This window comes from Nicotiana tomentosiformis, chromosome 11, assembly GCF_000390325.3.
Source record: "Nicotiana tomentosiformis chromosome 11, ASM39032v3, whole genome shotgun sequence".
Classification (NCBI taxonomy): domain Eukaryota; kingdom Viridiplantae; phylum Streptophyta; class Magnoliopsida; order Solanales; family Solanaceae; genus Nicotiana; species Nicotiana tomentosiformis.
Window position 1 is genome coordinate 38,282,162 of NC_090822.1, and position 15,292 is coordinate 38,297,453.

Genomic DNA, 15,292 nt, shown 5'->3' on the forward strand with positions numbered 1-15,292 from the left:
ATGGGAGGAAGATTGACACTGATCAATAGTGTCTTAGATAGCCTTCCAACATACATCATGTCCTTATTTGCTATGCCTAGCAAGATCCAAAGACAACTGGACAAAATCAGAAGACCCTTTTTATGGAATGGGAACAGTGAAGGTCACAAGTTTCATTTGGTGAAATAGTCAAAGGTAATTCAGTCTAAGGAGCATGGTGGATTGGGTGTTAGAGACTTGGCCAAGCACAATAAGAGTTTGCTTATGAAGTGACGGTGGAGATATGGCCAGAAAGGAACATGTTTATGGAAGGAAGTAGTGAATGCTAAGTACGGGAAGCTAGACCACTGGAGTACCAAATAGAGTAGAGCCCCTCATGGTGTTGGTCCTGAAAATTTATTAACAGTATGAAAGAAGAATTCTTTCAGGATGTATCATTTAAAGTTGGACATGGCACCTCAGTTAGGTTCTGGAAGGATAGATGGCTTCATAATCTGCCATTAAAAGACACCTATCCAGCCCCGTACCAGACAACAATTGATCCAGACTCTAAAATTGCCCAATATAGATCAGGGATCGTATGGGATCCCCTCTTCAGAAGACACATGCAGGAATGGGAACTTGGTGAACTCTTTGATCCTTTCCGGTAAAGCTTTCAAATGAACATACAAGCTCAAGACAATCTAAGGGGGGGCAACCTCAATGGAGGTTGTTATTCAGTGAAGGCAGGATACAAGAAATTGTGTGCTAGCAATGAAGTAATCGAGCTTTGGCCATGGAAGCTTATATGGAAGACAAAACTCCCTGCAAAGGGCATGTGCTTCACCTGGATAACTCTTGAAGGTGCTATCTTGACTCAAGACAACTTATGTAGAAGGAATTTGAATTTCCAGTTGGTGAATAGATGTTACATGTGTCTAGGCAACTCAGAATCTATAAACCATTTGCTATTGCACTGCAGAGTGGCTGCAGATCTGTGGCACATGTTCCTTTCGGTTTTTGCCATTAGTTGGACAACCCCACAAGGCATAAAAGAAGCAGTTGAAAGTTGGAACCGATGGAAAGTTGATAGAACCATCAAGAAGATCTGGCAGATGATCCCAGCAAGTATATTTTGGTGTATTTGGACAGAAAGGAATCGCAGATGCTTTGATGGGCATATCAACTCCCAACTGCTCCCTGAAAGCAAAGTGCCTTGGGAATCTATATAGCTGGAGCAACCTTTCCCCTGTAAATGAGTTAATTCCATTTCTAGATTTTATTAGTTCTTTGACTTTGGCTTGATTGCCAACCTTAGGTTTTTGGTGCTTTTGGTTAGCTCCCTTACTAGAACTGTATTTTTGTGTAAATGGAGCTAACCAACCTCTTTTGTAATGTTCTTGGCATCTTCTTGATGCCAGTAATATAACATCTTAATTCATCCCAAAAAAATAAGTAATGTGCAACTATATTGAGCAGAAGACATCCCGAATTCCACATTCAATCTTTAAAGGCAAAGAATAACACGACAGACGGGTGCTTTGGGTTTCTAGGCTATATTTTCTTGTCTTTTATAACCAAAATGTTTGCTTTGTAGGGATTAAAATTTCACTAGTATAAAATGACTATGTAGTTGTATGTTGAAACTATGCTTGCTTCATTTGTGACTATAAGCGATGCTTAGATCTCTAGGAGGTCTTCCCTCATGATCTGTTAGCAATCAAAATTTGTGGCTCTATTATCTTCGTAGTATCCATGTGAAAATATTTTTTAAAGCAACAGGAACTATTGACTTAAGCACTGATGTAAAACAAAAAAAATATGTTCCTTCTGCCATTTGTCATGTACTTTGTTTTTTATGGTTAGAACTCTCAAACTTTGAGTTGGAATTGATGACATTAACTCCGAATGTAAAACTAAAACTCGAACATATAGAAATTACTTTAAAAATTCTATCATGATCAAGACCAGAGATTCAAATGTTTTATTACAACTGAAGAATTATCATCAAAGTTATGAAGATTTACCACAAATTGACTTATCAAAAAGTAAAAATAAAAAGATTAACCATAAATCATTGTTACATAAATTGGGACTAAATAAGTATGTGTCATGATATCTTATTACTTAGTAATAACATAAGTATATGCCATAATGCCTTCGCTACTTTTTCCCCCTCTTGCTTGTGGAGGACGACATTAGAAAAGAAATAAGGTCTAATGTTTGTCTGGCTGGTGATGTCATTCATGCTCCCGTGTCTGATTGTATTTAGCTTGATTCTGACAGGAGCAGTATGGATTGTTATGCGTGTGCAAGGAGGTTACAGTGAGCCCTCGCATACATAGACTTCAAGTATGTACTTTGCCATGGACTATCACGTGTTATCTTTTGTTACCCACTTTTTCTTCTGTCTTTCCCTTGTACTTTGTTTGTAATATATGTTTTAGCAACATTCCACATATCTCATCTTCCATGAATCATTACACCATGGAATAACATGTGGCAACTATTGTTTAAGCATGCAAAGAAGTTAACATTTGCGTTTTCATGGGTACTGAAAGAAACAGTTAACTGTACATAATTCTGCTCTTGAGGTTGCGCTCTGATATTATTTGCATATGAATTGTTTTCCTCTTTCATTTGCTAGTTCTTTGAGCGCAACTGCAACAGAAGCTGGAGACTAGATCTTATATAGCAAAGGGTGCCTTTTCTCTTTCATTTACAATGGTGTCTTGTAGTTCATTTGCAGCCACGTAGGAAACCTGCTTAGGTAACTTCTTTTTTGATATGTAAATGAAGCTTCTTATTTATAATGGCCAAGAAGGTGCAAAGATGAAAAGGACCAATGCTCCTTCAATAACACGAGGAGTCAATGAAATGCATCAATGTGTCAACATAGTTTACATTGTTCATCTTATACAAAAATATTTTTGTTGTGTACAGCCTCGGACTTTTTTTTTAGAACATTTACAGTTACATTCCTTCCACAGATTCAGTAGAAAACATGCAGGGAGAGTTTTCCAAAAGGCCTGCAGTGTCCTTACATCTGCCCATTCCAGCTGTCAAAAGTGTCTTTCACTTTCTTGGCACAACCCATTATACTTCATAGGGATTTACGAATGAACCCATATCTTCCACCTGAACTGTGCAGAGGCAAATTTGTTGGAGTTTCAAATGAGTGTCAGTGTAAGAAGCATCTAGTCTTATATTCATCCTTCACCTTTATAAGATGTCTAGAATTAGGCGGAGCGGATTGCATCCTGTTAATGGTGCACAATTCTGAGATGGTTTGGAATTGAGTAGGTGATGCCGGGCACTGTAAAAGAAACAATGTTTAGTTGGACTTTTAGAAGAAGGAAGAGAAGACACAGGGCATGGATGTTGCTCCTGTAGCACTTATGTGGAACGTAAGGAGAGAGAGGAACAATAGAGCTTTTGATGGATTAGAGAATCATTTTGTACATTTGAGAAATAGTCTCATATGTTACCTTTTCAAAAAAAAAGGAAAAAGAAACTCTCTTTTCCCTTATTACCTTGTGGTGCACCCACGAGGTTCCTTCTTGTATAGAGGGTATGTCTTTTTGTACGGTTTTCTACTTTTTGTTATACTTGTTTGTATACGAGCGCATTTTTGCCCTTCCTTTAATGAAATTTATTACTTTATCAAAAAAGATGACTAAAATTAGGCAAGCATCATATGCAGTTAATCCAAGCAAAGCGTGCAACTTATGGAGGAGCTTTGTTTTTTACCATTAATTTTCCATATCTACTGTTTTTCCTTTTGTAAAATGTTATTCAAAACCTCATATCAAGATTTCACTTTGAATTTTCCTTCTTTCCTGCCTTTCCATAGAACAGACTCGAAGAGTCAGGTTCTCTGGTCCCCGATTTTCAATAGAATTGTCTGACCTTGTCCACTTTCTAGTCCTTGCATTCCCTTTAAAATCTAGTCAGCCTCACTGTCTGCTGCAGCATCCTGCCGTATAGGCATCCTTGAGGTTGTCAAGTTGTTTAGGTTAGAGATTATGCTGTTTAATGGTTTCTATTCCAATCTCACCTCATGCCAAATTTATTTACTTTTCCACTTCCAATTTCCAATTTCCAATTTCCAACTTTACTAAACTGTATAGTTGCAGTTACCTAGATTTCTGTTATTTTCTGTACTGCTGTCCATGTGATATGGTTGCTCATTTAGTACAGAATTTCCAGCATTTTCTTTTATCAGTAGAATTTTCCTGCTGGTCATCATTGAATCTTCACAGCCATTGAATAAGTAAGATTTTTGCAATCAGATTGTTAGTTCCTGGCCCACCTTTCTTCTTTGCATGGATTTACTGTTGCAACTTGACTAAATGTATTCTCCTCTTCATCGGATCTCCTTGCCGGAGAAACTCTGTCCTTATTATCTAATAGCTTTCCAGCTTAACTTTCACGCGATACACGAAAACATTAGCTAAGTAGGTATGCTCCAAAATACTACCAATTAGCGTTAATCTTCCTCTCGTAGATAGATATTGTTTCTTCCGTGTACAACAACAACAACATACCCAGTAATATCCCACACCGTGGGGTGTGGGGAGGGTAGTGTTTACATAGAGCTTACCCCTACCTTGTGAGGATAGAGAGGCTGTTTCCTCCATGTATCAAATTACAATTTTGCTGCCTGCCTAAACAATGGGCTTTATATTTATCCTAGAAGTCCTAAATTCATCAACTTTGATATTCTGATATGTTGGCTGTAGATTGAATACTTCCACATTTCCGCCCCTATTCATAGGGAATATGGAGCTACAAAAACTTGAAATTCTTCCGAAGTTTTTTTAGTTCCACAGTTTCCAGGCTAGCCTTAACTTTTCAATTCTTGATTGCAGAATATTCCTCTTTATCTATATTGTATTTTCTGCTTCCTGCCATTAACTTCTAGTTTCGATATAGTGATACCTTCTATTTATTGGCCATCTTATGGAAGAACTTCTTATTTGTCTTCCTGCTCTATCTACATAAATGTTGACCTTTGTCTTCTTGAAATCTCATAAGCATTTCCTATTTCTTCCAATTCTGCCAGGATGCTCTGGTTTTCCTCTTCTCCTATCCAGTCCTTTTCTTCCTTGCTTGATTCTAGACAATTAAGTTCTCCATGCATTTCGGATTTCCGTGTTTCCATTTTTCCAATCACTTATAATCCAGCATTATCTAAGTTGTATGCTATTTGAAGATAACAATGTTAATTGATGAAACTAGCGAGTGAATCAAACGGTAAAATATGGAGAACACTTGAGAAAGTAACATTTTTAAAACAAGTAAAAGTAAGACAAGAATATGCACCCTAAGTTTAGCTAGTATGGGAAAAATGAAATCGTTCTTCTTTTGGATAAGTATAAAAAGAAGGGAGAATTACATTGCAACCGGATGACCCAAATTTAAGTTTACAAATATGTAGCCCAATATTAGTTGGTTCAGATCAGAAAACAACCTTCATGCCCTTTTTTTTATTCTAACACAAATTTTTCATGGTTTTTCATTCTCTTTCTTACCCAAGTTTATACATTCCTATTCCAGCTATAAAAATACAAAAAACAGACCTAAACTCTCTTATTCTCCAAGTTCTATATAGATGAATTTGCTCCAAAATTTCTGATTTGGCAGAAAAATCAACAAGGAAAGAAAAATTTGAAAGTTCATGATTTAATAGAGAAATCAAAATCAAGGAAAAAATTAACTTTATACATAAATTGTTCGAAAAAAGTAAGAAAAATACAAAAAAATTAGTTTCAGTTTTAACTGCATCTGTACAGTACGTGTATAACTTTGTATAAACTTGTATATGAAATATTGAATAATGTATACTAGTATTTCGCTGGCATAGAAAAGCAAAACCAGTTTTAATAGAAAATATAGAGAATACGAAGTAAAAGCAAAAAAGAAAAATCTAAACAAAAAGTAACCAAAACAAAAGCAAAATGGAACTCCGGCAAAACAAAAATAAAAAATATGCAACAAAACTAAAATTACTACAGTGAAAGAGAAACTTACTTCAAAAGAAAGATCAATGTTGTATAACAGTATTTTCATACCTCAATATACAATATTATACAACATTATACCCTTATTATAATTTTGTATATTGTTATATAATATTGTATAATGATGTATAACGGTGTATACAAAACTGGATTTCATCTTCAACTTCCTTCTTCAACTAGTATGGTTCCCAAAACCAATGTTAATCGAACACAAGTAACCCAACACTCGAGATTCATATTATTACAAGCTTTTACAATAATTTTTAACTTAACCCAATCACTTTAGAGTTAGATTTTCAAATCTGAGTTGAACTTAGAGCTTCAAAGCTCCTTCAATGGAGTTTTTAATATGGACACAACAAAACTTCAATTTTAAATTTGGACACCCATCAATCGAGATTCAAATATTTGAGATCTATAAATATTTAGGAAGATTAAGCAACTTAGTAGAGAAAATGCTTTAAATCAAGTTTGATATCTATAAATATTCAGATCTATATGAGTGAGAGAATAGCAAGAAAAGAGAAAGCAAAGAGAGGCGGGTGGAGAGTACAGAGTGTGCTGGGAATGAAGAAAAAAGAAAATAAAGAAACCCTAAAAGTATGTCTTTAATAGTGGGCTAAAAGTCTTTCAGATTATGTACAACCTGGGTCAAACTAGGTAAGGACTTCAAACGTGGGCCATTTTCGGTTGGGCTGTTAGGCCAAGTGACAAGGGCTGTAATTCTTCCTAAAAAGAATGAAATTGTGGTGAGACTAGATGCTATTGCAGTTCCATCATAGAGACAATTAACATATGGATGCTCAGTTTTCAGGAGAAAAGCATAATAGATGAAAATGTAACTTGTAAAACTAAAGGAGGATGACTGAAATGGAGGAGTGCTATGGAAGCATTGTGCCAGAGGAAAGAAAAGTTTTATTGTTTTTCTAAATATTAAAGAGAAAGGTAGACATAGCACGAAGTGAAAGACAACTCCGACGGAGGTTTGTTGCACCAAGAATGTTATAATGGAAGCAAATGTTGGGCTTATAAGGCCAACCATATCCACATGAAGAGTGTTGTAAATGAGAATGTTAGTATACATGATTGATCACGTAAGACTAGACAAATTAAAATTTGGATCCACATGTGGACAAATTTTCTTTTTCAGTTTTCTGACAAAACAAAATTTCAAGTTTTTGTAGCTGCTTTGAAATTTCGGAAGAATTTTTATCAACTTCTTTGGTTTTCTCCAAAGTTCGGAGAAAACTTTCAACTTCCTTGAAAAAAACCAAAGAAGTTGATAAAAATTCTTCCTAAATTTCAAAGCAGCTACAAAAACTTGAAATTTTGGAACTAATCATCAATCGTCAGATATGAAACAAGTTTCCAACAGGCTATGGACCCATCTGTGGATAATGTAGCTATCTTCTATAAAGATCAAACATGAATTTGCTTATTGTTTCATTAACCTTGTTTGTGAACGTTTAACTTGATATCAAAATAAAAGGCTGTACAGTTGATTTAGGCTGGATAATTGCTCTGGTTTTGTGATGATTTGTGAACTCATCAGATATTTAAGAATTTCTATGGTCCAGTTTAAGCTTGTAATCATATAGCAAGGAGAAAAAGTCAATTTTATATGTGATGAAGTTCAAAGGTGCGACTTAAATTGTTATAGTGCTTCAGATTCATTAAGTTAGATTTTTACAGGGATAGAATTTTCAGCCTCTGGTTTTGAAGGTTACTATACAGTTCTATTAAGTAGCTCCTTGTATTTGGTCTCGTGTGATTCGATTGGATTTTTAGTTTAGTTTAAGCTTTAAATAATCTCAAATAAGTGATCTTCTTTTATAGGTACTGGACGCATTGGTCAGTCTATTCTGCAGGTCAAATATCTCTGCAGAAACATTGTGGGATGGTGGTTGGCTTTTGCGCCAGTTGCTTCCATACAGTGAGGCGGATTTTAACGGTCATCATCTTAGATTATTGAAAGTGAGTTGTTTTTGCAAACAACCCAGAAGTTTCCTCTTGTTTTTGCAAACAATCCAGAAGTTTCCTCTTGTACTATTTTATTTATTTTATCTATGTTCGTTGAGTATTATATCTAATTAAGTTAGCAGTAGTTGGTTCAAGAAAGGCTTGTGGCATAAAAGATTGCAGAAAGCAAGTCTTTTCAGATTATGAGGATTCTGCCTCTTTCAACCTAAGAATTATTATCTTGCTGGACTTCAAATTTCCAAAGTATCTTCATATAAGGGTTGCTTCCTACTTTTTCTCTCTTTTCCAAATAATAAAACAAATTCAACTTTATTTGTAGTAGTCACTTCTTGGTTAACCTGTTATAGCTGCTGTTAATGAGGTGGTGGTTGTAATGTGTGAAGGATTCATTCCACAGTTGTACCAGCTGTATTCTTGACGAATCAAAAGGAACTTGGCCTGATTTGCTAATTATGGTACTTTGTGAAGAGTGGAGGAACTGCAAAAGAAGTATGTTATGTCCATCTTTATTAAATGGTTCTGTTAATTTCTTTTAGATGATGACTTAATGTGAAGAGAATGACAACTGCAGTAATTGAAGCTTCTTCTCCTAGGAAAGATCCCAAATCCATGCTTTTGCCATCACACAAGTCCCTTTCTGAAGGTATGATTGTTCCTCTCTTCCCATCTTGATCGTTGGCTTTAATTTTCCCAAGGTTATGAAAAGTAACTTCTAGTTCTCTACTGTATGTTTAATTGGTGTTTTCTGACTTTTCCTGCTATTAATTTTGCTGTACTGTTTTTTCCATGGTAGAACCTGCTTCTGGGGAATCATCTTTTACTGCTGGTGAAAGGTTGTGCGAGATGGTTAAGGTTGTACTCCATCTTAGCACTTGTTTGATAAAAGTGAAACATGAACGTGAATCTTGACATTTACTGAATATTTTGGGGCATCCTAATGATTTGAGATGGAGAGCTAGTGTCGATTGGGAACCACCCATTATAAATTCAGTTTTGAGATTGATATCCTGCTAATCTTTGTTTTAATAATCTACAGGTGTTTGTATTACTTCGTCAGCTTCATATTTTTTCAGTAGGAAAAGTGTTGCCCGATCAACCTCCTATACATCCTACAGTTGATGTCATGGAATCATTCCGAGCAAAAAGGGCTGGCGTTGACAGTTTGGGTCCAAAACCAAGTGTTGAATTAAGTCTTGGTTAGTTTCTGGTTTTGTTCTTCCTGCTGGATCCTATTCTTCTTATAACAGCATTTCTGAACCTCGCTTAAACAAAAACAAGAATTCGTAACCCCGCATGGCCAAACCACATCTTACTCTTGTGTTACTACTAGACCAAATTGTATGATATAATCTAGCCTATGAAGGAACCTATAGTCAACATTCTAAACCTTATTTGCTCTGCTGTTCTGTAGTTGATGCGGTTCCTTGTAGAATTGCATTTGAGAGGGGCAAAGAACGTCATTTCCACTTTTTAGCCATCTCTGTAGGATCCTCCGGATGGATTATCCTTGCAGATGAATTACCTTTGAGGCCAAGCTATGGTGTGGTTCGTGTTGTTGCTCCTCTGGGTGGTTGCAACGTGAGTATACCTTTCTGCTATCCTTTTTCTTGAATAAGTTATATCCTGTGCTACATAATTGCTTTTACATAGATGTTTTGTTGTAACAAAGATTAGGCTGCTTTAGAAAAGACAGACCCTGCATTGAGTAGCTTTAAAACTGCCAAAAAGAGAGAAAAACAACCGGTGTTTAGTTCAAGTGGCAAAGGTTCAGGGACTTGTAACTTAGGTCAACCTACTCAGGATTGAATCTGATAAATTTACCCTACAATGGGATCCCTAATCCCAGTGATCTTTGAAATGGAATTCATACTAGTTACTTTCCAATCTGTGCTAGACTGGTATATTCTTTGGAGAAAAAAGTGGTTTAGATTAATTAATCCATATTGTCTAAGGTTGTCATGTTCGTGTTGGAAAACTACTTAGCTTGGCCTTTCAGAGCAAAAATGCTACCAATATTAGTCAATTTATAAAATACTATCAATATTAGCCAAATGCTACCAATATTAGCCTAATTGGTTATTTGTATGCTTCTCGCTTTCTTTAGTCTACCTTTTCCCTCTTCCCTCTTTCTATCTCACGTAGTCAGTTAGCAGAAATAAAAACAATTCTTAAATCCACATAAAATTGTGTGCCTTGATAATATAATGGACGTAAGTGCCAAATTAAAGCTCCTCCAATCTAAGTTGCTCGGATTCTTCACTTTCGGTACCGCACCCGTGTCGACATATCATGAGTGTGGTTGTGGGTTTCGGATCTGTACCCAAACTAGTCAATCGATTTTGGGTACTTTGACCAAAGTCGATAGAGAAATTCAAGACAGATACAATAATTTCTGAAATCTAAACAAAAGCTAGGGTGATCATAATTTAGGCATATGTTTTTTTTAATCGTTAAAGATATTTGTATTAAAAAGTTGGCAAATAGAAGGTGCTTTAAAGATATTTACAAGTCAACATGCTCTCAAAGATTCGTGCATTCATTTTCTTCCAAATAGTCCAGCACAATTTAGGTAAATTTTTATAACTCTATGTTTAGGTATTTTAATTATTTTTAACCGAATCCCCGCTTCCTTATCCATACTTGGATCAGTACCCCCGAATTTTAAAGTTTAGATCATGAAGAATCCGACCTCTAGATTCGCACCTGTATCCGACACCCGCACTCGAGTCCGAGCAACTTAGCTACCAATACAACTTTGAGATGGATCTAACAACTTGGTCTGACAACTGGGACCAACAACTAGGGCTATATACGTGTCCTTTCACTTGACTAGTTGTTTCTATAATCAATTGAATATTTTTATATCAAAAATTAATTTCTTAGTAATAAATGTGAGTCATCCTTGTATCGACGCTTTGTTAGCAGCCAAAGAGATATTGCACATGGGACGCTAGTAGTGGAAATATTAGTTTTAAGATAAATGCAAGTAGATACAGTTGCTTAGCAAAATAATTTGAAGAGAGGAGATGAGTTAAAATTCCACCGGAAGCAATTGAAGCTTGCTTACGCTTGAATTCCAAAATTCGGATTTCCGAAGTTGGAATTTGTTTCAAGTGGGTGCTGGTGGAATAGATAGGGTACATTTTAAGAAGTTTGAATCTCAATTTTGGGACGATTTGGTGATGTTTTGATTGAAAATTCGAAGTAGAAGATGAACATGAAACTTGAAAGAAGATGAGATGTGTATCCCCTTGTGTATCACCCGTGTATCATTTGTGTATCTCACATATATATCAAACTAGTGAATTTTTTGCGCTTCGCGCGGTCATAAAAATCGTTAATGTATTTACAGAGCATATTTTTAGAATTTCAATTAGTAGAGATAAAGTTTTTCATGTATATGCATACAAAAGATAATTATATAAATAGATTAAATTACAAATATAAATAATTCTATTCAAATTAGAGTTTTTAAATGTGAATTCACGCTTATTGTAAGTGTGACCCAAAATGAAGTGATCAAAAAAGAGTCACATAATATATAAACATCACTCAAAAAAACGATTACCATGTTAAGTTGAGATTTTGTACATCACTTTATATAGTATCACCACTTTCACATAAATCGTTGATAACCTCATGATGAAGGGAAAAAACCACAACCGTATTTGTCATTCATCCTTGAATCCAAGATCTCATATAAGTTCTTCTACTAGAATTAACAACATCTTCATCTCATTTCTTATAAAGTTCCTAAATAAGATCTAAGTATAAAAGATTAAGATAATAAATTTTAAAATTATATCCAATTTTTTTAAAGTTAACTAAAGTTAACTAAAGGACAAGGTGGGTTGCTCTGATGGTAAGCACCCTCCACTTCCAACCAAGAGGTTGTGAGTTCGAGTCACCCCAAGAGCAAGGTGGGGAGTTCTTGGAGGAAAGGATGCCGAGGGTCTATTGGAAACAGCCTCTCTATCCCAGGGTAGGGGTAAGGTCTGCGTACACACTACCCTCCCCAGACTCCACTAGTGGAATTATACTGGGTTGTTGTTGTTGTTGTTGTTGTAAAGTCTATCAATCTATTCTTTTCAAATTCCACCTTGAAGCATATGAATGGTCTCAATAACTTTGAATTATCATGTTAAGCATGTAGAGCATAACACAATGTCACACCTTATTATGCAATCACCAATGACACTCAGGTTTAGAGAATGAGATCTAGATAAATTTACCATATTCACGACAAACAATTAACCAAAGTAAGAAAAAGTTATCTGACCACATTGAAACAGCGCTATGATGCCAAATAATGCTAGTGAAGTTATAGAACCTAATATACGAGAATATTCGGTCGGGGATTTAAACTCATTAGAAATAAGAATTTCAGAATAGATCATACTCCAAAAGTTATAGTAATATGAATGCTCAATTTACATTCAATTTTGGAACTGGTATCACCAAACTTACGAAAATGAATTTCAGTTAGAATAAAAGTATAATTACATAATGTTGTAACTTGAAAAGTATTTCCAGTAATATATAGATAAACTACCAAATACATTATGGTCGACGATTGTTCGGTTAGCTTGTAAAAAGCAATAAGTGACCAAAAAAACAAACAATTTGATATCAAGGATAAGGAATAAGCATGTATCGCAATCAAATGTACCCCTACTAACATGTCTCTATTCAAATAGTAATCCACCATTATTGTTCCTCTGGGTTTAATTCTCAAGTTCGATTCTTCAGAAATAGAAAGAAAGCCCCCTTCAGTTCTTATCCAAAACTGAAAGTAACAATTTTTTCAGTTTTTAACAAAATACTGTAATCTTTTTTTAAGCAAATACACTTCCATTTACATTTGCAGTTTTAGTTTCTCAACGAACAAATATAACCTGCTTTGTCGAGGGAAAAAATGTTGAAAGAGCCAACATAGCCTATTTTTGTTAATGTTATCTAATAGATCAAACAAACAAAAAAAACATGGGTTATTTAAGTTCTTATTTTGTAAATGGTTCAGCCGATTTACATCTTTGTATGGTAGTACAACAATAATACAAATTTAACACTAAACGATAAGTACTAATTTGAGGTTAGAGCAACTTGGTCAGGAGTCTAAGGATAGTTGATTACCCAAGCGGCAAGTCACTTTCGCCAATCCATCGGAATTTTCTTCATCTAAAGATGAGAATAATAAAATATAATGATGAGGGAAGCAAAGAGTTTCCATGTTCTTTAGTTACTTGGAATTTGTAAAGGCAAGGAAAGAAAAACCTTTTTGTAAGGAAAAAACTGCCAAACAGAGAAATAGCTTGTAGGAACGATCGTATCTGCAATTGTGACTACTCCTATCTCAGATTGTTTTTTAAATGACTGTTAAGTGACCTTTATTTTAATAGAGTACTTAATAAAGAAAAAAGCAAAAATTTAAGAAAAAAGATAAATAGGAATCCTAATCTCTAAGAGGTGCCATGTCAACACTCATTGGCCCTCCCTTATAGATATATATAGATGTGTATCTCCTATGTATTTCCTGTATATGCATGTATACCTGTGCCTGTATGTGAGATACATATTAGATACACGTGTCGCTGAGAAATTTTTAAACTCGATTTTAACGATGAATTTTGACTCCAAACTAGTCTAAATCACCTCCAATCTTTTTCAAATCTTGTATATTACCTCATCTATGTATTTACAAGAATTTCAACCATACCCATTGAAAATAAAAGCTTTTCTGCCTAGGATTGCTGAATATTGCATATCATTAGTAACGAATTTTAACTTCAAACCAGTCCAAATCATCTTCAATTTTCCTCAAAAATTATGTATTGCCTCATCTATATGTTTTCAATGAATTTCAACCATATCTATTGGGGAAAAAAAATTCCTTTTGTCTATTTTTGTTTGTATGTTGTATATCATTGGTAACGTTTTCTGGCTATTTTTGGTAGTGACTAATTTTTGGTAAGTAGTGTCTTTTTGTGGCTTATTTCTAATGTTTTCTCTTCGTTGTTTTCCCCACTTCAGCCCAGAATTGACGAGAAACACCTGAGATGGTTACACCTTCGAATACGTCCATCATCTTTCCCTTGCATAGATGCAGCAAAGGTTACGGCCCATGCGAGAGTTAAGTCAAAAGCTTTGGTCGATGGGAGGTGGACTCTGGCTTTTCGAGATGAGGAATCTTGCAAAGCTGCTTTTTCTATGATTCATGAAGAGTTGAAGTTACTGAGCAATGAGGTTGAGAGAAGAATAAAACCTATGCTTGACATTGAAAGAACTAATAATACTAAAACGGCAGACTCTTAAGTCTCCTGAGAGTACGCCTGCAAGAATATGACCATATAGAGATTTTGAGATTTTCACCAGTTTGATATTTCATTCTCTCCTCTCCAATATCATTTTACAGCAGGGGATGGAGATAATAATTAAGCTTTAACAGCCTTTTGTATATGTTCAAAGGAAAGCCCTAGGTGTCTGTAAATTAGAGTATGTGATAGAGCCCATTCTTGTATATTAGGTCACCTTTATCATTTCTGATTTGCTATCCTCACTATCATGTATGGTCAATTCTTTAGTTCTTTCAAACCTTTTCTTCCTCACATATGTATAGATGTAACAACTCTGTACTTGTGCAAAATGAAGAAGTTGTGAGCACGCTTTTGTTATCACAAGTTTGCTCACTTTTTAGAAACAGTATGTTACAAATTGGAGTTGCGCACGTTTAAAGAGCACATTTTGATACTGTCTGCTAGCAGTTTCATTGCTAACGGTGATTCTTTCTGTCATAGCAAGCGGTCCTTCTGACATGGATACTTGTGCTATATTTCATGTCCCTTTGCATGTCTATTTTCTTTTCTATTGTTTTATGAAGAAGAATCTGGAAAGGAATTGAGAAAAAAAGATTAAGAACAAGTCCAATGAAAAATATTGCGATGTTTAACCGGACTTGATGCCCTAGTGGACACCAAAATGACACGTGCTGGTAGACGGGGTAACGACCTTGGTTGTTTACTAGTACGTCAGGCCTAGCTGCGATCAGTGGTGGATAAAATTAATCCGGCAAGCAACCAAGTTTGACACCTAGGGGAACGAAACAATTTTGCATAGGCATACCAGTCAAAATCATTAAGTTATTCTGCATCTCAAAGCCTAATCGCTTGGATTATTTGTGATGCTTTTGTGTTTAGTTGGAGAAGAAGACAGTGGTAGAGTTAACAAGATTCATGGTTTATATAGAGAGATGTCTCCATATATCCTTGAATGAAATTTGATTTTCAATTTAGAGTAACCTATGGTCTGGACTCTATCCCACATGTGGTCTATAA

The 15,292-nt window shown here is 35.2% G+C and overlaps 1 protein-coding gene across 3 annotated transcripts in view; it reads left to right on the forward strand.

Moving 5' to 3' along the window:
* LOC104113532 (protein TRANSPARENT TESTA 9) overlaps positions 1-14,658 on the forward strand; it is a 50,685-nt gene extending 36,027 nt beyond the window's left edge. For all 3 annotated transcript variants that reach the window (XM_070187990.1, XM_070187988.1, XM_070187989.1), the window contains 8 exons: positions 2,245-2,310; positions 7,818-7,955; positions 8,345-8,450; positions 8,533-8,604; positions 8,755-8,813; positions 8,998-9,157; positions 9,373-9,539; positions 13,992-14,658. In XM_070187990.1, coding sequence (XP_070044091.1) covers positions 2,245-2,310; positions 7,818-7,955; positions 8,345-8,450; positions 8,533-8,604; positions 8,755-8,813; positions 8,998-9,157; positions 9,373-9,539; positions 13,992-14,273 — 1,050 coding nt within the window. In that variant the 3' untranslated portion in view covers positions 14,274-14,658. The remainder of the gene's footprint in view (positions 1-2,244; positions 2,311-7,817; positions 7,956-8,344; positions 8,451-8,532; positions 8,605-8,754; positions 8,814-8,997; positions 9,158-9,372; positions 9,540-13,991) is intronic.
* The last annotated feature ends 634 nt before the right edge of the window (positions 14,659-15,292 follow it).